This window comes from Athalia rosae, chromosome 3, assembly GCF_917208135.1.
Source record: "Athalia rosae chromosome 3, iyAthRosa1.1, whole genome shotgun sequence".
Classification (NCBI taxonomy): Eukaryota; Metazoa; Arthropoda; class Insecta; order Hymenoptera; family Athaliidae; genus Athalia; species Athalia rosae.
This window is the reverse complement of record NC_064028.1, coordinates 2,924,363-2,949,462: the sequence shown is the minus strand read 5'-3', so window position 1 is coordinate 2,949,462 and position 25,100 is coordinate 2,924,363. Positions and strand designations below refer to the sequence as shown.

The 25,100-nt window shown below is 45.1% G+C and overlaps 4 protein-coding genes across 12 annotated transcripts; 3 read left to right on the top strand and 1 right to left on the bottom strand.

Annotated features, from left to right (window-relative positions):
* Positions 1 to 2,638: 2,638 nt before the first annotated feature.
* LOC125500364 (sodium/hydrogen exchanger 9B1-like) lies at positions 2,639 to 4,565 on the top strand. 2 transcript variants are annotated; one of them, XR_007277710.1, is made up of 3 exons: positions 2,639 to 3,843; positions 3,935 to 4,318; positions 4,424 to 4,565. XR_007277710.1 is itself a non-coding variant. In XM_048653121.1 (2 exons), exons 1-2 carry the CDS (start codon positions 3,140 to 3,142, stop codon positions 4,125 to 4,127), a joined length of 897 nt encoding a protein of 298 aa, XP_048509078.1. In that variant the 5' UTR covers positions 2,639 to 3,139; the 3' UTR covers positions 4,128 to 4,394. The 2 variants fall into 2 exon arrangements, 1 of the variants encoding a protein (XP_048509078.1); XM_048653121.1 differs by lacking the exon at positions 4,424 to 4,565 and having other exon boundaries at positions 3,935 to 4,394.
* LOC105686167 (sodium/hydrogen exchanger 9B2-like) lies at positions 4,394 to 7,107 on the top strand. Its single transcript, XM_012400791.3, has 4 exons — positions 4,394 to 4,585; positions 4,675 to 4,821; positions 4,963 to 5,064; positions 5,144 to 7,107. Exons 1-4 carry the CDS (start codon positions 4,535 to 4,537, stop codon positions 5,426 to 5,428), a joined length of 585 nt encoding a protein of 194 aa, XP_012256214.2. The 5' UTR covers positions 4,394 to 4,534; the 3' UTR covers positions 5,429 to 7,107.
* A 4,188-nt stretch (positions 7,108 to 11,295) lies between these two features.
* LOC105686166 lies at positions 11,296 to 23,371 on the top strand. Of its 7 annotated transcripts, XM_020852745.2 has the most exons (17): positions 11,296 to 11,925; positions 13,009 to 13,191; positions 13,270 to 13,328; positions 13,394 to 13,577; positions 13,681 to 13,853; positions 13,960 to 14,085; positions 14,223 to 15,159; positions 15,247 to 15,784; positions 15,869 to 16,228; positions 16,313 to 18,458; positions 18,533 to 18,883; positions 18,991 to 19,091; positions 19,164 to 20,407; positions 20,619 to 20,949; positions 21,067 to 21,177; positions 21,258 to 21,383; positions 21,485 to 23,371. In XM_020852745.2, the coding sequence occupies exons 2-17, from the start codon at positions 13,021 to 13,023 to the stop codon at positions 22,030 to 22,032; spliced, it is 7,506 nt and encodes a 2,501-aa protein (XP_020708404.2). In that variant the 5' UTR covers positions 11,296 to 11,925; positions 13,009 to 13,020; the 3' UTR covers positions 22,033 to 23,371. The 7 variants fall into 7 exon arrangements, with proteins under 7 accessions (XP_020708404.2, XP_048509055.1, XP_048509053.1 ...); XM_048653098.1 differs by having other exon boundaries at positions 11,296 to 11,563; positions 15,247 to 16,228; XM_048653096.1 differs by having other exon boundaries at positions 15,247 to 16,228.
* Positions 23,107 to 25,052, bottom strand: LOC105686526 (zinc finger protein 62-like). Of its 2 annotated transcripts, XM_012401442.3 has the most exons (4): positions 24,782 to 25,050; positions 24,550 to 24,699; positions 24,311 to 24,478; positions 23,107 to 24,217 (listed from the first exon to the last, which is right to left on the bottom strand). In XM_012401442.3, exons 1-4 carry the CDS (start codon positions 24,926 to 24,928, stop codon positions 23,501 to 23,503), a joined length of 1,182 nt encoding a protein of 393 aa, XP_012256865.2. In that variant the 5' UTR covers positions 24,929 to 25,050; the 3' UTR covers positions 23,107 to 23,500. The 2 variants fall into 2 exon arrangements, with proteins under 2 accessions (XP_012256865.2, XP_012256864.2); XM_012401441.3 differs by having other exon boundaries at positions 23,107 to 24,478; positions 24,782 to 25,052.
* Positions 25,053 to 25,100: the final 48 nt, after the last annotated feature.

Genomic DNA, 25,100 nt, shown 5'->3' with positions numbered 1-25,100 from the left:
TGGTATTAATAATGGCTATAGTGAAACGGGTAATACCGCGGGTATAATCCGCGATTAGAACCGAACTGCCAACGCTGCATTCGCCGGCTCTTGCGTACTCGCTGTACCCTGTTGCGGAGGTAAGAGAAACTTGGAGAAACCTGCGTCCGGAATAGACGAAGAATCGCGGCGGAACGCGAGCCGCGAATCGTCCGATGACGACGACGTTCCAGCTTCCGGATAAGATTTAAGAAATTGGAAAAATTCGCATCTACTACAATAGCCACGCGTAGCTGTTGATTTTCGATAACGCGTCGCGTCCGATTATCCGGCGTTTGGTCCAACGACTCTTTAGCTAGCTCGAGGACCGTTTGCCGAGGGTCCCAGTGTTTACGGGGCTACGAAACACCGAGGTCATCGACCCCGATAACCGCGCGCTCCGAGATAAAAGTTCGACCGAACGAAAATTCAAGTTTCTCCGTATACTCCGAAGTAACGAACGACTCTTTTTAACCGCCGGGCCGAATAGATCACCCTACCCCCCGATTCGTCAGGGTGGCTCGATTTTTCGTTTATTTTATTTCATTTATTTCTTTTTAAAAAAAAAAAAAAAACCGTTACCTACTCTTTTCGCTCGAGTCAACGACACGTTTTCCGTTTATCTTCGTTTTCTCTCTCTCTCTCTTTGCTTTTGCGAACCCTCGACGTCGTTACCCTGATTCGAACGTTATCGTAGCACCGATTCCTTTCAATTAACGACAAACCCGTCGAGCCACGCAGTCGGCGGACAAAAAATTCCAGCGTTCTAATTTACGTACACGGATATTGATTACGTATCGTACAATTGCGTTGTGCTTGAATTTCTACGGTACGACTGCGGGTGAAACTGGGGGGGGGGGGGGGGGGGGGGCGTTCTTCTCGTTATTCTCTTTATGGATATTCATTGTTAATTACCTATGTCGCCTCGTCCCGCGATTCCGGGACTTCAATCTTCGGCCAAAATCCGACGTTCGCCGTCGATAATCATATTCCAATGTCGTCGAGCTAGTGAGCCCGACGGCTCTGCGAACGGTAGGCGAAACGGCTGCTGAACTGGCGCGACGAGTGCCGCACGAATTTCATTCCATAAAAATCCGTGCTTCCTTGTTCTACGGTACGGTGGAAATCCCGATCCCGATCACGTAGCGCGTCGACGCGACGATAAAAATATTCGAGGACATTCGCCGCCTCCGCCGTATCGAATCGTATCGCGTTCAACGCGTTTTTATCGTTACTCTCCTCCTATTTACCACCCCGTTTACGTTCATACCGCAGCTGCGGGTTCGGGCGGACGCGTAGCCAGGGTTGCTTCCGACTGCGGCGAAGACCCTTCGCTCACTGAACGTCGCCGGGGGTTCTCTGAATCAAGGCGATGATATTATTCGGGGTGGCTCGCGTGGCGGGGAGGAAAAAGGGGGGGGTGGCTGGACGGGGGAGGCGGAAATCGAGCGCGCGCACTCCTTAAAACGGCTATATTTGCCGAGAGCGTAACAACCCGCCTCTGTGTAACGGAGAGATCATGCCCTCCGCGGAGGGGGGGCCAATCGATACGCCCGACGATCGCCGATCGGATTAATTGCCGGACGCTTCGCGACCGACCCCCCCCCCGCAATTTTTTAGTTTTTATTTGCCGCGCATTCCGTTTCCATCTTCGAGCGTTTTTTTATTTTTTCGTTGACGACCGTTGACGAATCGCGTTTGGAAACTAGCGCACGTGCGGAACTGCGTTACCGATAACACCTGAAATTAGATCGCGTAAGAACACCTGCAGCGAAATAACTTTGGCGCGATATTGTAACGGGGCGCGAGTGTAGCGAAAAAAATGATTTCGTACGAAAGAGAAAGCCGCGCGATTTGTTACGACGCTCTCGTCGTCTGGGTGGAATCTTTTTATCAATTCTCGAGTTCGCTCTCTGCGACGAGACATCGATCAATTCGGATTCGGTGAGTTTTTCCACGCGTTTGTGTTTTCCCGACGATAAGCGTAAATTTTTCATCAACGAAGGGGGGGACCGATTACGTCGCGTCGCCCCCCCCCCCGATCTACGTTCAATTTCCTCTGGAACGCGACCGACGCGTCTGTCTGTTCGAATCGTCGTGTTTTTCCCTCGTTTTCTTAATGGGAAAAGTTTTTTGATCGTAGGGCCCAATTGTACACAACGGCGCGTGACGTCCCCCTCCCCGGATGGTTTTTTCGAAAACTGAATTTATCCTAAAATAAAATGAGGGAATAGAATTGTTTTTTTTCAACGAAAACGCGGAAGCATAATCGACGGAAGACGCCGAGGAGATCGGAACGATAAATATAGAGGGTTGGGAATATTTCTCGGTTAAAAAGAGGACTTAGTGGCCAGGAATTATTCAATATCTTAAGAATTCCCTCGGAGCTCGAACCGCGCGGTGGTATAAGCGATCGTTTTCTACGGCGATGAGCAACGGCGGCCGTGGGGCCCTCCGTCTCGCTTTGAGTCTCACACAAGCCGTCGTTATACGATTCCTTTCATTTTGGCATACCGTCAACGTTGCGCGAGCTTCTCGAATATGATTTCATAGTCCAACGGAGACGCGGCTGTAACGGCGGGGGGAAGGGCGAAATTTATCGAGATTCGAGTGCAGCTCGAACGGTCGCCGAAAGATCGTCTCTCCGACCACTCGCAAATATGTATATACATTTTCATAACAGCGTCGAGCAGCGCTGAAAAAATCGAACGATATATTCGTATTCGTCGAGCGAATCGGTCGCCAGCGGCTACGACGGGAACGCATCGATCCGCCGTTGGAAAATTATTCGTTCATTTTTCTTTTTTCATAGCGATCCGCATTCTCGCCGTTCTTGTATTTTCCCCTCGATTTTTTTTTGACAGCCGTCAGGCACCGCGCCGAGTCTTACCTCCGATTCGGTCGAACTCCTCCGGGTTATTCAGCGCCGCGTTGAGATCGGCGAGCCGCCGAACGAGCGCGAAGAAAGAAGGAAAAAAGGGGATAAAATGCTCTAAAAACTTTCAGCGTCGGAAAAGCTCGCTGACGACGAAGCGACGAATCGGAGAGAGAGAGCGATCATCGCCGCTAAAAATTAACCTGCAAGAGCGAAGGAGTCTCCGTGAAAATTTTCATCCTCCAAATGGAATCCGAAGGACGAATTACGTCGGACGACGTCGAAGAGACGACGATTGAACTGAACGACGTCGACGCCTCGGAAAATCCGGACGCCGATCGTCGTCCCACCGACTCCGAGGGTCGGGCGATCGCCTCGGTTTTCCTCCCCGAGGCGGAGGCGACGCGCTGCGACTGGGTTATCCGCCGCTTGCGAAATATTTCGGCGACAACTGCGATCCTCGGGGCGCGTCACCCAAATTTCACCTGGCTGACGATATTCCACTGGGCAACGAACCTCGCTTCCGCTCTGCTCTCGTGGGCCCTGCTCTACTTTTTATTCGGGGATCCGGCCGCCCCGGGGGGCGCCATTTTCACCCTTCTTCTCCTGGTCGCGGCCGCGTACTGCCTCGGCTGGGGACTGACCCACGTCCCCTACCTCCATCTGCCCCCCGTTTTCGGCATGCTCGTGGCCGGGGTGATAGCGAGGAACTCGGGCCTCTACAACATCCGGGACACCATGAGTCCGAGGGCCATGGGTGCCGTAAGGAACTTTTGCCTGACCTTCGTTATGGTGAGATCCGGCATACAGCTGAACACAACGCCCCTCCGCAGCCACCCCGTGTTCCTCCTGATCTTGGCCCTGCTCCCCTGCACCCTGGAAATGTTCGTCGTTACCTTCTGCTTCAAGGGACTGCTCGACTTCCCGTGGGACTGGGCGTTCCTCGGGGGGTAACGCGAAATTCCGTTTTACATCGCCGTTCCGAAACGCGGTCAGAGCCGGGCGAATTTCATCGATTTTTAATACCGGTGTTTTTTTCAGATGCGTTATAGCCTGCATGTCGCCCGTGGTTACCGTCAACTGTCTTCTCGCCCTCGCGGATCAAGGATACGGAGAGGACCAGGATATCGCCGGACTCCTGTGCGCGGCGTGCTCCATCGACGGGGTTCACATAGTGGCCGTGTTTTCGATAGCCTTTTCCGTGGTGTTCGATGGTTCGTCGGAAGCGACGTGAAACGAAGAAGCGAACAACGTCTCCGTTACATCCTTTGTTATTATTTATTTATTTTTTCTCTTTCTTCTTCAGATTCCACGGGGAACCAGTGGTGGGCTTACCTCCCTCGCGGTCTTCGCGACATGGTATTCGGTGTTATTCTCGGCACCGGTTTGGGACTGTTTTTCGTATTTTTCCCACATCAGAGTTCGGTGGGTAAAGGACCTTCGACTATCCGTCGCCACACGTCGTCTTTCCCCCCCCCCGTCGAATAATCCCTGCTCAGTACACGCGATTTTTTTTTTCTCTTTCCGCAGAAATACGCCACGTGGTATCGCACGATTAATTTATTCCTGGGCGCGCTCTGTTTCAGTCTCGGTGCTGGCACATTTTTGATAACCGGCGGCGGTTTTCTCGCCACGGTATTCATGGCATTTGTCGCCTGCACCGGATGGAAAGTCCTCGTCGACAACTTCGACGTGAGTGTCCGATCTGATTATCATCACCCCCTCCCACGATCGCTCTGTCGTCCTCCCCGTCTGTTACAATTTATCTAACGAAAGTTCAGGTGGCTCCGATTCGCCGAGTTACCGGTATCATCTGGCACCTGCTTCAGCCGGTTTTGTGCGGCGTGATCGGGGCCGACGTCAATTTTTCGCACTGGACGCTACCTCGGACGGCTCTCTACGCGTTCTGCATCCTGATAGGACTGGCGGTAGGTCGCTGAAAAAAAAAACGGGGGAGAAACCGCCCTCGCTGCGAGAGACGCGTAGATCCGCTAGTGTTTGCGAAGGGAGGAGAGAGAGAGAGAAAAAAAAAAACGAAATCCCAGAAATGACGGTGCGAATTTTCGCAGGTTCGACTGGGGTCAGCGGTACTGTCGACGCTGAAAATGCCCTTCACGATCGGCGAGAGAATTTTCGTCGCCCTTTCCTGGCTGCCAAAGGGCACCGTGCAGGTGAGAACGAAGGAGTTTCTCCCGATCGCGTATATTCGAGGCGTGTCGGACGACATCTCAGTTTCTGTTGCGAGGTCAGGCTGCGCTGGCACCTATGGCGTACGAGCACGCCCTGGCGAAGAATAACACGTCCGAAATCGAGCTGGCGGAGGACGTGGTAAAAATATCGGTGATGGCCATCGTGTTTCTGGCCCCCTTCGGCGCGATGATAATGATGCTGACCGGGCCCCGTTTGCTGAAACGGATATCATCGGACGCCATAGAGGAACGGAGGCTCCAGAGCCTGAGGGTGTTGACCATGAAGGTCAAGAGTCCTAGGAAACGCGAAAACCCGGCCGATCGAATCGACGAAAATCAAGAGTAAAATTAAGCAACGGAAAATGACTACTGAACCGCGGTTCGTTCCACCGACAAGGCGGGAGAGGGCCGACCCGGTGCCCTCCGCGGGGCTCTCGAGGTACAACGAGACTCGCGTATCCCCCCCCCCCCCCCCCCCCGTACCTCTGCCGCTCGCCGCACTTCAAAAAACGGCGGAGAGAACGGTCTCGGCAGCAGCCAGCTTTCATCTCTCAAGTTTCTTTCTTGCCGGATTTCTCGCTATTTCCGGGGTAATGTTACGTATAGCGTGCTCGCCCCGTCGAAGTCGGTCGGTAGCGTCGGTGGCTATCCCCCGAAAAATACCCTGTCCAAGACGCGAAGGCTACGTCGTACTTTCGCATCTTCGCTAAGACGTTTCAAAGGAGATCCTTAACCCGCCCCCGGGCTCTCGAACGCGACTCTCAGCCACTTTTTTTCGGTCGGAAGGGAACTCGCCCTACCTCGCCGTACTCATCTCGCGGCACGCGAATTCTCGCGAGTACAAGGAACAAATTTTTATCCGTCGAAAAGCATCGACCGATAAAACGGGGGGGGGGGGAGGGGGAGAGAAGGAATCGACTTCGCGCTTCTTCGTCGGTACCGAGGGGCGCAGGGACGAACAACGGAAGCGGAGATATAAAAGTTGGCAGAGATAGGCGAGGGTGCAGCTCTCGGAAACTTGGAAGCGATATACAGAGAAGCGGTGCACGGGGAGACGCGAGTCGCGAGATCGGTGTGTAAAATAATCATTATCGGTAAAGCGAAACTGGGGCATTAATTATACGAAGGCGGTAGGGTGCGAGGCCATTGTCCCTTGTAGATTGAATCGAAGCCGAGAGACGTCTGTGTGTACGCGCAAAACTGAGATAAGGGGAGGGGGGGGGGAAATTATATCGTCCCAACCGATCGGCGGCGAACGTTACCTGCGACCGCAACGCGACTCACTTTACACTTGTACATACATTCGCTCCGCTAGAAACAATTTCAACGAGATATTCATATCGCATCGGATACGTATCCGGGTGTACCTGAGCGCGCACAACTTCTACCCGTTACACGATGACTCGAACGAGTGAAATACGAAGGGAAAACGGTTGTCGTAGGAAACGAGACATCCGTTAAAAATTTTTGTAAGCTGCGGTCAAGGATATAAAAATAATCTAAGTGAGAAAAAAAAGCACAGCTCTTCAAATTTGATTTCTCCGTTCGTTGTACCCCGACGTTACGCGTGCACACCTGTGATGTTTATGCCGCGTCAGGCCTCGCGTCCCGGTCCACACAGGTATCCGCCCAGGTGAGATATTTTATTAATCATTTGGACGGCGGTGTTGATAGACGCGAGGTTGCAAAGGGACGCGAGGAGGTGGAGCGTGCGACATCGGGTCAAAGAACAAAGCATCCCCCGGTTGGACCGGAGCCCCGGCGAGCTCGCTGCAGCTAGTTAAGAACGGCGGTTCACAAAGGATTGGTGAGAGGTTCTCGCCGGTCGGCCCTCACGTTTCTTCCGCGTCGAGCTTTAGCCCTAACTAGCGGAGTGCCGCCGCGTGGCGGGGGTCTCCCTCTACCCGGCGCGGTCTCGTGGCCCCGAGCCATCCCCACTCACACGTTGAAACGTCTGATCGTACCCAACACACCTATGCAAAAGCGAAAGCTCACAGTTGTTTCGCTAAAAGTGCACCGCTTCGGAGCTGGGGGGGGGGGGGGGGGGGGGCGAGCGTGACGCCGAAGCACCGGCTGCATCCGATTACCGATTTTCGTCGGACGACCAAAGATCCGAGTCAAAGTTCACGGATTGCTACGTGGATCGGAGACCGGAGCTCGCCGCGAAATTGGTGGGTGAAAACGCTGTGAATTATTCGGAAGATGATTAATATTTTTTGCCTCCTTAGTACTCTGTCGCAAAAATTGACGGCGGAAAGGTCATCGGTATCGGTATTCTATTTCTAGATTCTCTGAATGCGATAACGCCGATTATCGAATCGGTTTCCGGGATGCAGTGGGTCGTTATCCGTATCACCCGACCTTCGGGAAACGGATCTGGAAATCTCGTGGCGTGTGACGTTTATTCGCGATTTTCGGTCACGAACGATTTATTCAATCCTCGCAGTTTATCGCCCGTATTTGATTCGGCTACGCCGAGACGCGGATGTCGGGGAGGAGGTGGAGAGGTGGAAGCGGAGGTGAGCCCGCCCTAGGTAAACGCGCCAGACCCGTGCGATTTTTATACGTAGGAAAATACCCGAGTATTCCCATTCGCGTGTACACGGTTGTATTTCGTTTTGTACCGGTGTACACGGTATGCGCGGGGTTTCCCGAGTCGTTGGAAAATATCCAACTACGAAATCCCAAGCATCCAGAAACCGTCGACGATGTGCTCGACTAAAAATTTCCCTCGGGCCGGAAGAGAAAAAAAAAAACAATTTTCGAGGCTACGCGGTGCGGATTGACGCGATACCTACCACCGGAAACGGACCGAAAATGCAGCAAAGGCAGAGAATCAGAATCAGACGCGCTTGATTTTCGCAACGATGCGGATATTGTGATTTTTTCGCAAAGGCGTATAACCGTCCGATGAAATTAGAGTACGGGCATTTTCTTACGATAATCTGGAATTTCCAATATGCGGAGAAATAAATCGAATAAACTAAATATACCGCGGTGAATTATCGGCTGTCTGCGCGTCTCTATATGTATGTATAACATATCCGGAACAACTTTTCTGCCAGGACGATTTTCAATTTCAGAAAATGAGATCCGGTTAAGCTCTTCCACGTAAATGCTCTGCGTATCGCGCTTACGATGCAGAAAACCTGTAACCCCCGCCCTCTCTTTACCCTTCGCTACGAGGGATAAACATCGCGCACGAATAAATTCCAACTGACCAGCGAGTAGTTTTCCGAAATCACCTGGATCGCGATCAGCAGCATTGGTATCGATGATAAATAGACGATACATTTGTCGGCATTAATTTTCTCATCGACGTACACGGGGGGATGATTTCTTTCAATTGTAGGATCTGATTATCGCGTGGAACAAAAAAGTTTGTCGAACGACAAACCGTAAACCATATGAAATCACATACCTACATTACTGCGTTATAGGTGTAGTTTAGGTCGATAAGTTGGCGTGCTGCCAGCCAGACGCCTGCTCTGTGAGTTTCCTTTTAACAATATCACGAACGAGCGCAGTGGGCTCATATAGCACTGCGTGAATAGAAGATAAACAAAGCAGCACCCCCGTTCGTTGAGTTTATAGAAAAGAAGATATCCACTTTTTATCGTCAGCCGAACTCTTACGCTGCGAATATAAAATGGCAAAATGCCTCACATACCCTTGCAGCGTTTCAGAGAGACATCATCGTTATACCGGTGGAATACTTCGTCTCTCATTAATGGATTTCACCCCTACCCGTTTAATTATCATATTTATCTAATATCACCGCTATATTGGAGAACGGTAGAATGCGTTCAGCATGGAACTACATCGGATTCGGTACACGGACACAGGCGGTAAATACCCAGCGAAATATAACTGGGAAATCGATATGGAAATTGAATACTTACAGGTTTGAATTTGAATCTACCGGAGATTGCACTGCACACGACGGTGCGATTCTTTGCAGTCAACGGTTTTCACCTCAGCAAACATTGAGCGATTGGAATTTTCACGTATACCGTGAAAATTCTCACGGAAATTTAAACTAAGTAGAAATCACGAACACAAGGCCCGATACACCAATTTTACACTTACTCGCATTTAATGCGTTCCAAAGTATTCATCGGTCACCAGTCCAAGTTTTTCTCAATATCGTCAGGGTCTGTCGCTGAATCGGTAACAAACTGTTAGTATCTTGGAGACCTGAACCATTCTGGTACACCCGATGACAGAAGAAACACAGCCCGACATACATCCTTTGCGGTAGAAATCTTCTTAGGAAAACACCTCGCCTAGTCCGATGACCAAAAACAAACAACTAATCAGACTAGTTCGAGATTTTCATGAAAATCACATATATTCTAATCGGACATCCTTAGCAGGCTCCTACCCATAAATGCATAAAGATATTCAATTACAAGGCGTATTTTCTGCAATACTCACTCTGCAGAATATCAACTACCAGTGCCATAACGTGGTAAATCAATGATTTCGATACAATAGTTAGAAATAAATAAATGTAAACTATAGTTCCGCCATGTCACGAGATGGAGAAGATTGAAGACACATAGACATCAAAATCAATACATGAAACTTACCGACGCTGATTCTTTTCTTCTCACTGCACCACAACTTGGAGCTGATTCCCATCAGGTCCGACAGCTATCTGAAGCTTGAAGCTCGCTCAGACATCCTCTCAGTACTCAAGTCGTCGCACACCGAACAGCACCATTGACTTTCATGTGCGACTCTCAGTCGCATGAAAATTACAACTACCTACTTACTAACTAAAAATGTATTGATAACCACTCACTACTTCCACTCATAAGTGACACGGCAATGGATTCGACTTCTTGTCCAAAGCTGATTCCCTTTGGCTGGACTTATTGCCACGTCGAGATGCCTCCTAGATTCCATCTCTCCTCCTCTCGTACCCCTCTCATCTACTTCCTCGCCGCTCATAAAAATATAAGCTTTCAGGATGCTAGTTCTGCACATTTCATTAAAACGCAGTTAGTCAAATACCTCATGCATTGATAATGCATCAAATCGATTCTTCCATAACTACTGCGAGTTGTTTGCTTTCATCTACATATCTCAATAAACAAATTACAATCGCTGGCCGTTACACTGAACTCGATCATGGAACAATAATTGATAACCACTTGCTACTTTCACTGATTCGACATGATATTTCTTTTAATGATCATTTCTAATAATTCAGTGATTATCTCGCACGAAAGTTTATCCAATAAATGTAATCGGTCTCTTTACCCTGGCGCGTGGCGATCGAGAGTAGCAACCGATCAGCAACTAAATTAATTCAATATTTCTACTCACTCAACGTCGCTGGTAGGCCGACGCGTATGCCAATTCGTAAATAGAAGCTGTAGCTCCACAATTATCAACAATTTGATGACTATTGCGAAATATTTAAACAATAAAACTTACAAATTACCTGGAGTGATGAAGCCAAGCGTCCGTTAGCGTCAACCCTGGGGATATGACGATCGCCCGGGCGATCGTCGTTTGTTTCCCGCGCTCAGCGAGGCCTCTGTGATTGCGTTCGTGAATCGAGCGATGAGTAAATTATCCACCAAAATTAGATGAATCACGCAAGTCCCTGAGCTCATTAACTCTCTAAAAAAATGATGCGTTTAGCAGAGAATAAATTGAAATCCACCGATCTGTCGCGATTTACTTAATTCAAAAAAGATTTTCCACAGAATAGAGAAACCGAAGTCAACTTCCGCACATTCAGAATCAGTCACACCAACGATTACGAAGAGATCGAGTTTTCGAGAAAATAATCATGAATACCAATATTGTTATGAATACTCACCGCAGTTCAACTTACTGATAGTTTGAAATGATCATCTTTCGCAGAGTTGTGACCGTAATATTCTTTTGAACTATCGTTTTTTTTTCTTGTCGTCGACCAGTTCGGTTTACAGCCCATTCGAATACCGCGTTCAGTAGCCGAACACTGAAGAACATTCACCGGATGTTACTCCCTGCGCTCTCTAGCGTCATTCTAGACATGCATCAGCCCCACGTTTGATTTGAATTTTTTTTTTGTTCTTCGCAGCTGTCGGCAATGCCGTGGTGCAGAACGTTGGTAAAAAATGGAGACCCTTCCTAGTATTGCGTGCAATCTATTGCACCGTCATCTGGCCGATGTTCTAGGTACTGATAACTACGGAATGCGAATACATTTCCGTTGCCTGCCTCGTCCGTGCTTTGGCCCCAACGTGCTGCTTTGCTGCGGGGTTCGAGTCTCGTCGTGGCTCTCCTGCAAGTCTCCGATTCTCCACCCTCTGCTCCTGTCCCTGCGACCCTTGCTTCCCTGCCATGCCATGTCAAACAGGACGAAACTGACCTGCCGGCTGTTCGCTGGACCCGATCGTGTTTAAATCCAAATCCGTAGGTCTCCTCGCGACTCCTCTCTCCAGAGTATAGCTCCGCTGTGTGTCGTGTGGGCGCATTGGTAAGTTGTTGGTAGTGGTGGTTGAGTGTGGTGTAACGTGAGGAGAGGACAGTCAAATAACCAATATAACGAGTAAAATAACGAGCGAGGAGGCGGCGAGACCCGCTCCACACTCCACAGCGGGAATCTCGCTGAACGAAGGGGCTGTTCGCAGCCCCAGCCCACTGCTGACCGTATGGTGTAGAGCTCGTAAGGCGATCGGGTGATCCTCGTCACCTCCTTGTGTGATCATGATTCCAGTGGTTCTGTCACGTCAAAAGATCGTAACCCGACTAAGTATGATAATTTGTAATGAAGAATTGTAATCACTGGGAGCTGATCGAACGCCTCTGCGATATCACCTTTACCCGAAGAAGAAGCAGGTAAAAGAGCGAGTTGGCCCTGGTGGCTGTAGATCATTTGAGTTTTTCTCCTATTATTAAATATAAAAAATTCCTCTAGTCGTCTCCTATTATCGAGTGAAATGTAAAACGATATCCCGCTCGTGCACCTATCTACCTGTGCAGTGCATTGTCTCGAATCGGATTTTATGAAGACACGATCAACTTCCTCTTCCCTGTGAGATAATACGTCGGAGCTACGGAATCTTTTCGAGTGAACCGCGAATACTCTTTTGTTGATGAAAAGTTCAGTGGTCAGTACCATTCAGTACTAACTCGAAATGTCAAATTCTATCATGTTAGTACATGCAACGAATACGGACGGTCTCAATGTCTCTTTATCATCACTTTAGCCTCGAACCAAATCAGTCGCAGTACGCACTCTCGTTTTGTGTTGAATGATTTTGGTAAATTGAATTTTCAATCCACTTTCGACTTGTAAAAACAATACGGGAAATGTGAAGACCCCCCATGATTTTATTCTCATTATCCCAACCTCCTAACATCAGCTGACATTTTTTACGAATTAGGGTAACTTCTTTATAATTTTCAACTCATACTTGATCTCTGCATTATAGGACCTACTTTAGGACCTACGACAACGAGGTTATTAATTGCGCTATCCAATGACTCGCACGCGAATTATTAGAATTTTTCGCTAACCTTTCGACCACTACTACGTATCGTTGCTTATCGCGTTATTTTTTTTTTGTCTTGTTTAATATTAGATTGTAACTTTCCTTATAAGTTATGTCATGGCTCAACCTTAGAAGTTCTTTCGTTTTGTTTTTTTCCTTGTCTCAGGTGGCTTGACTTTCGTATACAGCGTTAATATTTGTTTTTCTTCCATCATCTGCGCTATCAACAAAATCGCTTATCCTTGACCCATGAAAAACTGCGCATCTTTCTGATGTAAAAATCTTTTCATCACCAAAGTTGGTAGCTGCTGCAACACATACTTATTGCATCACAACCTGCCGTTCAATTACAATCTAGCTCTTCACTCAAAAAAATTTTAAATACCCAGAAAGTTTCAATACAAATTATTTTCCCCATCTCCCACAGGTAGCCACATAAATGGGGAAGATCCGGAAGAAACCTGACCTAGTCCATTGTAGTCGATCTCAAAATGTACTCAGAAATCTTATGTTGCGAGAGCTTGGCCTTCGTACAAACCATAAAACCAGTACTAAGGAGTTGGAGCCGAATGCTGAAACCAATCTTGTATTGAAAGACCATAAAGAGCTGGTAGGTGCTGTGATGAGATGTGAAGTAATTACACACAACAAAACTTTGACAGTTGAAGGTCATCTACTTTTTTTTCAGAAATGTGATGTTCCTGGTGTACCAAGAGCTACTTTCTTGATGGTTTTTAGTCCTGATGGGTGAGTTGATAGACCTTACATTTTGCAATGTCTTAGCTTTTGTTGTATTGTTTCTTATTCCTCAGGTCCAAAGTTGCGTCTACCCATGGAAATCACAATGTTTATATAACAGATTTAACGTCAGGAAAAAATATCAGAACGTTGGCCGGCCATCCTAGAACGCCATGGTGCATTGCTTTTCATCCTTCTTCAAACGAAATTCTGGCATCAGGTTGTTTAGGTGGACAAGTCAGAGTCTGGGATCTCAGTGTGAGTGTCCCTTTTTCTCTCTGTTATTTATACGAATTTAGCTGAAAGAAGCCCAAGAGTGAATCGAAATTACGTCAAGATTGGTATTTTATTTGTTCCTCAGGGAGGGAGTGAAGTTTGGAATGCCGATAGTGAAACCGTTATTGCATCCCTCGCTTTTCACCCATCGGAAAGATTACTTGTTATCGCAACGTACAATGAGGTACATTTCTGGGATTGGAGTCAATCCGAACCCTTTGCCGTGGCTACTACAAGAAATTACAAGGAAAAAGTCAGGTATGTTGTCGCAAATTTTGATTCATTTATGTGGTGAGCCAATGAAATTAGCTACCAGCATTTGACACTTGCAAGCCTCTTGTGGTATTCTGACACTTTATGTTAGGTATGTGGCGTTTGATAATTTGGGACGGAAATTGATCACTGGCATTGCTAATGACCCACAACTACAGTCACAATGGGATCGCACACCGGCAGATATAGTTCCACCTTCAAGAACTAATCTTTTTAGGTATGACGTGCTATCCTATTTTACATAGATTATCCGGTCAGTAATATCACAGTCCTGGGCGTTTCACAAGCCAATAGCTGGTTAATATTCGAAATCGAATTTACTAATGTATTGATACGAAAACTATTTCCTCTTAGATTATCAAGAGAAAGATCCCAAGATCTAGAAAGTTCCCCGAGATATCACCTTTGGAATCAAGGATTGTTTTACGGTGGAAGATGGAGAGATAACTTCAATGATCGAAATTCACGTAGTAACGATTTTAGGATGCAATATCGAAGAAACCCTCCACCCGATGATGTTCCAAATGTAACTAGAACCAATAACAATAATAACAACATCGGACCCACTAGAAACAGCGACAGATACTTTGACGAGTACGTTAGAATGCGAAGAGAGCTAGAGGCGCACAGATGTCGTTCTGACGGAGAGCAGATCCACAGATTACTACTCCACGTTAAAGAAAGAGATTTTCGAGTTCGCAGAAACCTCACGGACGATGCACTAACTTTACTCCGCAGGCAATACTTTCTGCACAGGATTTGTGAGAGATTAGCTCCTCTATCCCAGTCCAGGAGTTCAAATAACGATAGTGGTGCTGGACCTTCGCAACCTCGGGATCGCCAATCGCCAACTCCACAGCTGGGCAATGTAATGATTGAAGTTCGTAGAAATAACTATCTCAATTCCGATCCGGACACGCAACGAAATAGCTCGAACGTTTTGCTTGGAAATACTGACAGGAATGTGAGGCCAGATAGCGAAGAAAATAATCAACGCATCGAAGAAAGATCAAGTGAAGACAGCAACAATGAGGAATTGTTATCTGGTTTGACGCGAGATAATACATACCCAAACTTTGTAAGCGTAGAACAACGTCACAACAATTTAATTCGTAGATCTGAAAGTCTGGATCAACGCATAGATAATCTTTGGGAAGAAATCAACGAGAGACTCGAAGGTGCCAATGCTCGGCGTACCGAACGTCGAATAAATTTGTGCTACAGAGATCTCGTTGATCAATATGAAACGCTTGTTCGGAGGTATTTCGACATCTCCAGAAATCATGATACCGTAAGTATTATTTTATTCTGGATTCCCCCTTCCACGAGCCAATGTAAACCATTCTTTTCATAGATCAACCCAATGTTATTGTTTCAGATCGATCGTGGTACAGACCCAATGGATGCTCCAGAGACATCTCGGCCGCGTTCAGCTGAAGATATTCCAGACTCGGAAAGGAGCGAGCCAGCAACAGAATCTTCGATTAGGAGATTGAGGAATGCTTTGAACTCTAGCGCCCAGGCGAATAACGATAGCTTAGAGAGGTTACAGAGATACAGACGTCTGCTTATTCAACGTTCTCACGGACAAAGAACTGAAGAGAACAGTGTAGAAGAATCGCTCCGCAATTTGCGAGGTGCCTTGAACGCTACAGCTGAAAGTAACAACTCTTGTGTAGCTAGGCTCCAGCAATTACGTGAGCGATTACAAGGACATACAGCGAAGCTTTTCCCAAACTCTGCCACCCGAAATTCCAGATTGGAAAGATTGAGGTATGTTCTCAATCTTGAAATTGAAGCTCTGAACATCATGGAGGTTCAGTTGACCACCACGAGTTCTAGAATCGAACAGCTGAGAAATGAATTGCCCTTACTCAGGCGACATCAGAGAAATCGTCAAAATGCTTCTGATCCAGGTGACATAATTACAAGTGAATCGCAATTATACCCTCTGCGGAGACTAGATTCCTCTGTTTCCTCTTATAACATTGATATTTCAGCAAACAATGAACCTCAGTCCTCAACTTCGCAACAGGATAACGAGATATTTGCCGAAGATTTGCTGCCCGAGGATGGCAACTATTCTGCACAGAATGAGGACCTACCTTCAAATTTTCAAAGTAGTCAGGAGAGAGTCGAAACTGGAGCAGACATAAATTTATCTGTTGGAAATCAAATCAGGCCAAATGTATCTGCAGAAAGTAGCAGATCCAGGGTATTTAGACCCAATAGACGTAGACTGTTCACTGATTCTACAGCGGACGAAGGGGAACCACCTAGACTGCGGCAACGCCGCGAAGAACGCAGTGCATTGTATCCCAGGTATAATGCCAACACTCGAACCTGGATGGAAATACATGGTGGGTTTTAGAGTTCTATGTTCCGCTAGTGAATATTGTTGATCATTTGCAGACAAATTCATTTCTGAGTCTTATTTTTCTCAGGGGATAGTTCTCAATCGAGCGACGAAGGATTTTCTGGAACAAATACCCCAGCTACGTCTAACTTCACCGTCTCATCTAGGTCAGCATTTCAGCCAAGTGTACCTAGACTCCTGACGCAGGATCAACGTTCTTCTAATCCAAGTGGGCAAGATGGAAGAAATATGAACAGAAACGAAGAATTGGCCGATGTGAACAGAAACGAACAGTCTAACGACTCTATTAATGAGTTGAATGAGTTCGATGTCAGAAATAACAGATCGCTGAGAATTAGCAGAAGTACGCAAGAGATTGGGCAGGACTTGAGAAGATTTTTAGATTCCTTTCAGAGAAATTTAAACACAGATCAACCAGAGGCCGAAAGGGCTGTTCAGGAAGAAAATTTAGTGGATGAAAATCAACGAGAACAATCTGAAAATGGGTACTGGCTATTAGAAGAAAACAGCAACTCTGATTCGAACCATGAGGAACCTGCTGCTAATTCAAATGCTAATTCTAATACAAACACAAATTCGAGGCGATGGACCAGCCGCTGGATAAGCCTGGAACGTAGTTCGCTCGATCCCGGCAGAGCTTCCGATTCTACAAACGAGCGTCTTCAAACTTCTGGTACCCGAACTCGTACCCTTAGTGAAAATTTAGAGCAGAGAATCCATGTTTTTAATCCTCTCGACGAACTTAGGAGTGGAATAAGCAGAAACAATCGGGATCAGTTGTCCCCAGTTTCAATAAATCCGACTCGCTACGAGCAACCACCCCTTTTTCCTTTTCGAAGTCTGAGAGAAAATCTCTCGAGAAGATCGGAGTTAAGCCAAGGTAGTACTGCAGATGTGAATCAACAATTAGGCACAGATTCTAACATGCTGGAAGAACCAACTATAGTCGTTCCGGAAATTCCAGAACGAACCGTCGAAGTTTCTTCAGTGGAAAATGATGTTTCGCCGGAAGAAGTCCAGACAAATCATGTTCGGAATGTTGTCGATATCAGCGAACAAGAGACAGAAAGTAATCTGCAGAGGATACTTGATTTCGAGAGTGAAATATTTGACCCACTTACTGCCGCTACCAATAATCTCCCAGGCACAGATGCGCATGCAGCGGACGGTAATCGCGAAGAGGAGGGGTGGAGAGGTTGGAGGGTCTGCCCTCGAAGACAAAGTCAAGGTCAAACCGATGCTCTAGGAGTTCGTCAGGGGATACAGTTGCTGAGTCGTCATATAGATAACATGCAGCGACTGTGTAGAGCTAGACTGGAAATTGTTCAACTTCAACAGGTGCGCCGAATGTGGGAAGACCTGCAGCGGCAAATACGTTCCCTCCATCTAACGGTCAGAGTAGAAATGCAAAATAATGAAGCTCAGGTACAGGCAGGAGCTAGCGGTAGTAGAACGGTCACTCCTTCGACTTCCGCACAGAGTCCCACACCTGCTAGTGACTTACAGAGTGAAACGGCAAAAAATTTCAAGAAAGCAATTCTAGAGAACTATCAGAGAGAGAAAAGTGAGACTGATAAAGATTCTGGCAGCGTAGCCGGTGCTACACTTGACCAAAGTCAACCCTCAACCTCTAGGGGCATATCCCACTCCTCGAGGACCAACGACGAAGAGAAATCATGTAACTGTGACGAGGCCACGTGTATTAGCTTGTCTCATTTACTACCCAGCGAGTCTGAGCTCAGACTCTTGAACTTACATCCTAATAGCTTATCTGATATACTAGGAAACTTGTACTCCCCAAACTCCCAAGTACCGAACGAGTCGATGAATCTTGACTCACAGTCTTCAAACTCAACAAACGCAACCAATGATCACACTTATTCTAATTTAGCTACAGAAGGTGGCTCGACTCAACTCCCCAGCATCTCAAGTCTCGTTTCTAATATAGCAAGCCGCTTGAACTTACCGCCAATTCCACCTGGAGTTGCATCGTCCTCAAATTTGACCGAAGCATCCAATTTTGTCGCTCCCCTCCCAAGTATATCAGATCTAGTTTATGCGAATGGCAACCCCAGTGTGCCAAGTACTTCAAATCAATCGGAGACATCGAATTCAGGGACATCACCCGAGTCTCCGACTAACAATACGAATACTCGTGGAAGACAATACACTTACCAAAGAGTTTGGAGGTACGGTCGGAGAATGTATCTAAGGTTTGTAGCGTTTTTTAAGGACTTCTCAAATTTGACCATGCAAAGGTAACGTATACATTTTCAACTGATTGCAGAAGACCAAGACTCTCAACATTGGGACCGCGTAGCATGAAGCGGGGTTCCAGAGCACAAACATCTTACAATCCCTTTCGTGTTCTCGAAAATGCTCGTAGAACATGGCCGTTGAGAATGAATACTCCTGCTCGATCCATGGATAGAAGTCGGGAGCAGACAACCACTGAATCCCTGCAAGCAATGATTGTGAGACTCGAGTCTCTTGTGCAACAACAACGAGCATTGGCCAGAAATAGTAACGCACTTAATAGAGGTTCGGACAGTGACAGTCAGCCGGAAAATACAAGAGATACCAATAACGACAATCAGGAAACGGAACAAACGAGAGAAGTTACCAGACTTCGTGCTAGGCAAGTCGAGTTGTGGTCATTATTCGACCCAGGTGTTGACTATTTCATCAATTATTCGAACACGTCCATTGCTCCAAATGAATCTAACTAATTATTTGTATTTCTAGACAAGTGCTTAGTTTGATGGTCGAGAGGCTCAAGCAATTCTTTGAAGAAAATCGTCCGGGGAATGGATCTCATAACAGCGTACCTTACGAGCAGATTTACAGTGAGTAAATATTGCTGCATGATAAAATGAACATGAGGAGTATCTGACCAACTTTGTGTTATCTTTGCCTAGAAATGTATGTGCTGCTACACTTGGCATTGGAGTTGACCGATCTTTTGCTAGCACAATTGGTGACGACGAGGCGTGAGTTGGAATCGAGTCAATATGGCCCATTCAGCTCAGACTTGTCTGCTTCGAATCAAATTAGAACCGACGAGACTCGCAATAGCAACGTAGATAGTAGTCTACAGACTGAGAATAATCGAGACAACACTGCCAGGAGCGGTAGCAGCGGAAGTAGCTCGGAAAGACGGCGGACTTTCAATTTCCCTCGACGGAATTCCGACTCAGCAGTTGCGGGGGATACCGCGGGTCCATCGCAACCTTCTGCCGAAGATCTTCTCTCGAATCACACCAATAGACATTATCGAACTCTGGCAGCGGGGCTGAAAAGGCTGATCAACATATCTTTGCAAGATGCGATATCCACGCGAACCGATGGTGCCGCTTCCCCGAATCAGAGTAACAATCAAAGCACATCAACTGCCGCTAATGATGCAACTAATAATCAAAGAAGTAGCTCGCGGACCCAAGCGAACTCGAGTAACGCGGGTAACTTGTCAGCTGAAAACGCGTTGTCCGCAGAAGTACAAAGTATCGTCGAGAGAATTCAGAATACCGGAACAATCGATGACGGCGATAACGAGGATCAACATTCGCGCGGATCTGTGCCGCTATCTGTCCGTAATAGTAACAACAACAATAACAACAATCCTAGTAGTAACACAAACGAAAGTGAGCCATCGCGGAATCAGCGAAACAACCGAAGTGCCGATAGAACAGATCGAAATAGAGATAGGGAAAGAAGTGGTAGAAGAATACTTTATAATCGTTACCGTAGATCAGCGAGAGCTCTGCTCAACCTTGGAAGATCTTCGGCATCTCATCCAAGTTTGAACCTCACACCGTCCTTGTGGTTGAGACCTACAAGAAACTCTCCTCTTCGCAGAGAACGGCTTATATCCGAGCCAAATTTTGGAGGTAATGCTCACAGCAGAGATGGAGGGATTAGCAGACAAGAGTTCAATGTTCCTGTTGTCCAAGTGAACAACATCCCAGTTCGTGATTTCGAAGGATCGCAAACCACCAACACTCGGAGAAGACAAAACACGCCTCCAACTCCTCCGCAAACTCCGCCACCATATTTGATTAATAGCTATTTAAGTAGTAGAGAAAGAGGAAATACTAGTTACCCCATCGACTTCAGTGATCAACCAGGACCAAGTTCGGCTCAAACTGGAAGTAGCAGAAACCAGGTATATCTCCGTCTTTTCTTATTATACGCAGTTTTTAACGTATTGCAAATTATAATATTCAGTTTCATTCATATTCATTTCATTTCAATCTCTCCTTAAATTACAAAATTACGTGATTCAATATCTTATTTTCATTATTATTTTTTTTTTCATTTATTGATTTTTTTTTTTTTTTTCTTTTGTGGATCAATATGATTAACACCTGAATTAGGATGTAAACGGACGTCAGTCAGGGTGGTATCGCAGACCTCTGACAGGGACTGTATCGTCACAGATTCGTCGATGGTTCATAGCGCAAGCAACCTGGAGAGGATCCCGATTCCTTCATCCTCGTTTTCCTTATGGGTATCACGCAAGCGGGGCAGGAGGAGGTGGGGGAGGAGGGGGAGGACCAGGAGGAGGTGGCGGACCTAGTGGTGGTGAAGGAAATGGCAGAGGAGGCGGTGGAGCGGGCGGAAATGGAGGAGGTAGTGGAGCAGGTGGAAATGGAGGAGCTGGTCCAGATCCAGTGAATGACGACAGCGATGATCTTGACTTGAGAGGTAATTGCACATAATGTATTGAATGGATATCGCAGGTTTCGGAAAAGAAATGCAGCAGAGTGGTGATCTGTGGACAAAACGTTGCTTCAGATTTGTTTGAATCATTTTTGTCACTAGATCATGTACCGGTGAGTCCATTTATGGCGACTTTCAATGGTTTGGAGGTGCAAAGCCATCGAGTTCAAGCTTGGGACTTTTCTGATGGAGATATTCCAGACATTACGGATCGTGAGTGAAAAAAGATTGGACTATTAACTAATGTATTTCATTGCTAGCATCGTCTGAGAAACATGCATTTACTTTTTCAGCTGAAAAAAATATAGTGGTTAAAGAATGCAAGATCCACAATGATGCTAGTGTGGACATATCTTCCGATGGCAAGCTATTAGCGACTCTTCTCCCATCAGGCCGGCTTAGTGTAACGACAATGTTAGGTAATTCATTATTAGGGAGCCTTACTCTCATCAATAATGACGACTATTCACGAGCCTATCTGTTTTATTTTATAAAAACTGCTCTCCTTTTAATGAAACAGGCGTATACAGTCTTCAATGGGAAACATTGGGCGAAAGAATTTACGCAACCAAAATTGATCAGACTGCTGTATCGGTATCAATATCACCGACTCGACAACATTTACTTGTCGGGTTAGCATCTCGGCGTATTCTGGCTCCTGCTCGTCCTCTACCAATGGCTCTAATATACAAACTTGTTGATAAAGAACCAGACGATGACCCAAAAAATGCGTCAGAGAGCGTAGAGAGAGGATACTATCCTAACGACTATATTCCAATGGATGGTTATCGCCGGGATGGAATGCTTGAGAGCTTGAGCAACTATTTGATACGACAGAATAGCTCAGACTACGTATTACAAAATCTTGCTGACTGGAGAGATGAACGCCCACGGACTGATCCCAATATTAAAGATAACAGGAAAAGTATGGTGCTTCTGAGAGAGCTGACGAGAAGCAACAGGGAAACTACGGGCTACGTCAGTTTGAATTGTATCAGGTGGGCTCCTGAGCCTGGCCAAGGTATGGTATACGCTACTAACACGGGCCAGCTCAACGTCCTACATTGATGATGATCATTGAAATAAATGTTTTTTCAAAATATACTACACAAAAATAATAATTTCAAGTTTACAATTTTTAAAGAGTCAGAGGAATTTACAACGCTGTAAGAATTGAATATGTGGGTGGTCAAGATGACACCCAAATATATATATATAAAATATATGGTAGGACAACCTACACCACCATAAAATGTATAATTGTTCACTAACTACTTCTCCGCTCTGTAGACTGAACGGCTTGGTACATTTCTCTTACTTTTAATACAATTATAGTTCGGCCCAAAACCGCAACGCAATCGTATGTGAAGCTTTTAAGTTTCTTTCTATAGGGCTGTGCTGATTTCACTCTCTAAAAACATTGATTTTTCGTTCTGATATGCAAGTGTATAACAATATATTAGTGTGCTATGCGTTTATTTAATATATATATATATAATACTATATATATATATATATATATTGATATGTGTTTAGTTTGTAAGATTTCCCATATTTGTATTATTTAACATAACATAACAAACAACACAAAATTACCATCATATTTTTAATACCAGGATAACTTTAATTTGTTATCATGATCTGAGTGTTGTTTATTCATCTCAAGAAAATTTCCAGAAGGATACAAGAACGAGGCATACATACATTATGTGATAGAACCAAGATGATCGTATGTCCTTGTGAGATCACTGCACTTTTTTACGTGGGTATTCTATTAACAATTTGTTTCATCCAACAAACTTGCGATACTTGATTAAAAACTGAGAAGCTTCGAGTCATATTGTGCCATTCAATGATTTATTATTATTATTATTATTATTATTAGTGGTTATTGATTATTATTATTAGTGGTTATTGATGATTATTATTATTAGTGGTTATTGATTATTATGATTATCATTATTGTTGTGCAAAAAGGATTGCTGTCTTTGCGTGTTTCCATGTATCATGTAAATTAAAAATTGAGAGTATTTTATGCATACTGTATCGACACAATATGAACCTGATGTGATACCACAACCTTTGACCAAGTGGAAATATAACAGTATGTAGGAAAAAGGGCGGAAGAAGAAAATATCAATGTAAAGTACAAGGAATAGTTGGAGCCTATATTTCGTCAATGAAGAATATAACCGATTTATAGCGTTTTTCAAGTAGAGAACACTCATATCATGCAGCAATTATCATTTGATTTTATTTTTTTTTCAATTTTTTCAGTCATAAATTATACTATAATATAATGTCGCATCATTCTCTTATGTATTAACAGCATGTAATGCAGTTACAGCAGTGAGATTAAGAAAGATGTAATTGTAAAAATAAAAATTATTTCATGTCAATTCAAAAACAATTTTGTTGAATTGTTTTTAAGATCTTCAGATAGGTAAAAGATGGGAAATATCTCAGTGCTGTTTTTTTGTTGTTGTAATACTTATTATCAGGCATAACTATTGTCTCAATTCATTTGTGTAATCAGTTACTCGTCGTACAATAGACTGTGTAATAATTCCGGCGTTTCTGGTTGTTTTAAACACATGGAAACTTTTTCTTGCACAGCAGATGGATACTTGCTACCATCCAACTGTTGCAAATCTTGATCCAACATAGTTTCAATTTCCTCATCCATATAGATTGGACTCTCATAGGATTTACTTAGGAACGAGTTACCCTGAGTTGTTGAATTGATTGTTTCATTAATAGTTTTCTGTATTTCACTTTCTGTGATGTACACAGATTGGAAATTATCCAGGGAAGTATTAGAGCCCTCCAGATGCCCGTCATTACTCAAGTGCTGCCGACAATTCGAAGTCTCCGATATAATACATGTAACGTGATGGCACTTGAGTTGGTGTGTTTTGAGATTCCCTGTCTGTGAGAATGTGCGATCGCAATATGGACATCGATAGGGTCTTTCTCCCGAATGGCACCTGCTGTGACGTTGCAATTTGTACTTGGTAGCAAACATTTTTCCACATTCTGAACATGTTAGAGACGGATTCAGTGCGGATATACACTGATGATCTAAGAATGATGAAGAATCTGTGTCCGTATGAAATGTAACAAGATGCGATTTGAGTGATATTTTATAGCGAAACGACTGGTGACAATTTGCACACTGAAACTGCTTACGCCCCTCATGCCTTTCTTTGTGCTTTGTCAAAATCTCTAGCTGATTAAAAGACATGTTGCAAATCTGCAAAAAAGAATAAATTACTATCCATACAGATGAGGTAAATCTGTTTTCTACTCTTGAGAAAATACATTTTACAGGTGAATTAATACTGACATCGCAAATAAAGGGTCGAGCCCCTGTGTGAATACGTTTGTGTCTGTTTAAATGGGCTTGACATCTGAAGCTCTTAGCGCAAATATCGCACACAGATTTCCGTTTTTTCAAACATGGAGCCGATGTTTTAGGCATAATGTTGTTTTCTTTCAAGTGACAAAGCATGTCCTATAAAATTGTTTAATAAATTTTAGCCTCTTTGTGAGGCGAATTATATTATTCGAGTTGGTCCGTGTTACCTCAGCGAAGTGAATTTCTAAAGTAGGAGCAGTGAGTTGCTTCTGAACATTAGCAACTGTTAGACAGAACTCATCAAATACATAAATTTTCTGTTCGCAATCAATGCAAACAAATTTGGAAAACTCGTCTGAGGCTAATATATTAATCACCTGTAATACAAGAGAAGAGAGCTCAAGAGCTGGGCCTTTTACATTCAACGCATTGAAGTTCCTTAAATCAACTCAAAATTACCTCTTTTGACAAATATTTGTTGATTATCGATATTAAAACAGCTCCCTTAACCTTGTCTTTAAATACCTCGGTTCCTAGATGTTTTTCTTTGCCACATAAGCGGCATAATTTAATTGGAACTTTATGCGGCATCATTCTGTCATCCATCAATGAAGTTACACACGCAAAGTGGAAGAGAACTACGCGTCCCTATAAAACAGTTTTCGAAGGACTGTTGCGGCGTTTGACAGAAAATGCAGAAGGCCAAACTGAACGTCAAACTTGGTAGCTGTCGTATGTTTTGTACGCAGGCGCAATGAAAGTCGAGGGTCTTTAAAAG

Bases quoted from the DNA above. Each gene is read 5' to 3' on its own strand.
- LOC105686526 (XM_012401441.3), bottom strand. From the start codon at position 24,928: ATGGATGACAGAATGATGCCGCATAAAGTTCCAATTAAATTATGCCGC. The intron at 24,700-24,781 runs GTAATTTTGAGT...CTTGTATTACAG, and splicing joins ACAAATATTTGTCAAAAGAG to GTGATTAATATATTAGCCTC. The intron at 24,479-24,549 runs GTAACACGGACC...ACAATTTTATAG, and splicing joins TAGAAATTCACTTCGCTGAG to GACATGCTTTGTCACTTGAA.
- LOC125500364 (XM_048653121.1), top strand. From the start codon at position 3,140: ATGGAATCCGAAGGACGAATTACGTCGGACGACGTCGAAGAGACGACG. The intron at 3,844-3,934 runs GTAACGCGAAAT...TGTTTTTTTCAG, and splicing joins GACTGGGCGTTCCTCGGGGG to ATGCGTTATAGCCTGCATGT.
- LOC105686166 (XM_048653098.1), top strand. From the start codon at position 13,021: ATGGGGAAGATCCGGAAGAAACCTGACCTAGTCCATTGTAGTCGATCT. The intron at 16,229-16,312 runs GTGGGTTTTAGA...TATTTTTCTCAG, and splicing joins AACCTGGATGGAAATACATG to GGGATAGTTCTCAATCGAGC. The intron at 20,408-20,618 runs GTATATCTCCGT...CACCTGAATTAG, and splicing joins CTGGAAGTAGCAGAAACCAG to GATGTAAACGGACGTCAGTC.
- LOC105686167 (XM_012400791.3), top strand. From the start codon at position 4,535: ATGGCATTTGTCGCCTGCACCGGATGGAAAGTCCTCGTCGACAACTTC. The intron at 4,822-4,962 runs GTAGGTCGCTGA...GAATTTTCGCAG, and splicing joins GCATCCTGATAGGACTGGCG to GTTCGACTGGGGTCAGCGGT. The intron at 5,065-5,143 runs GTGAGAACGAAG...TTGCGAGGTCAG, and splicing joins TGCCAAAGGGCACCGTGCAG to GCTGCGCTGGCACCTATGGC.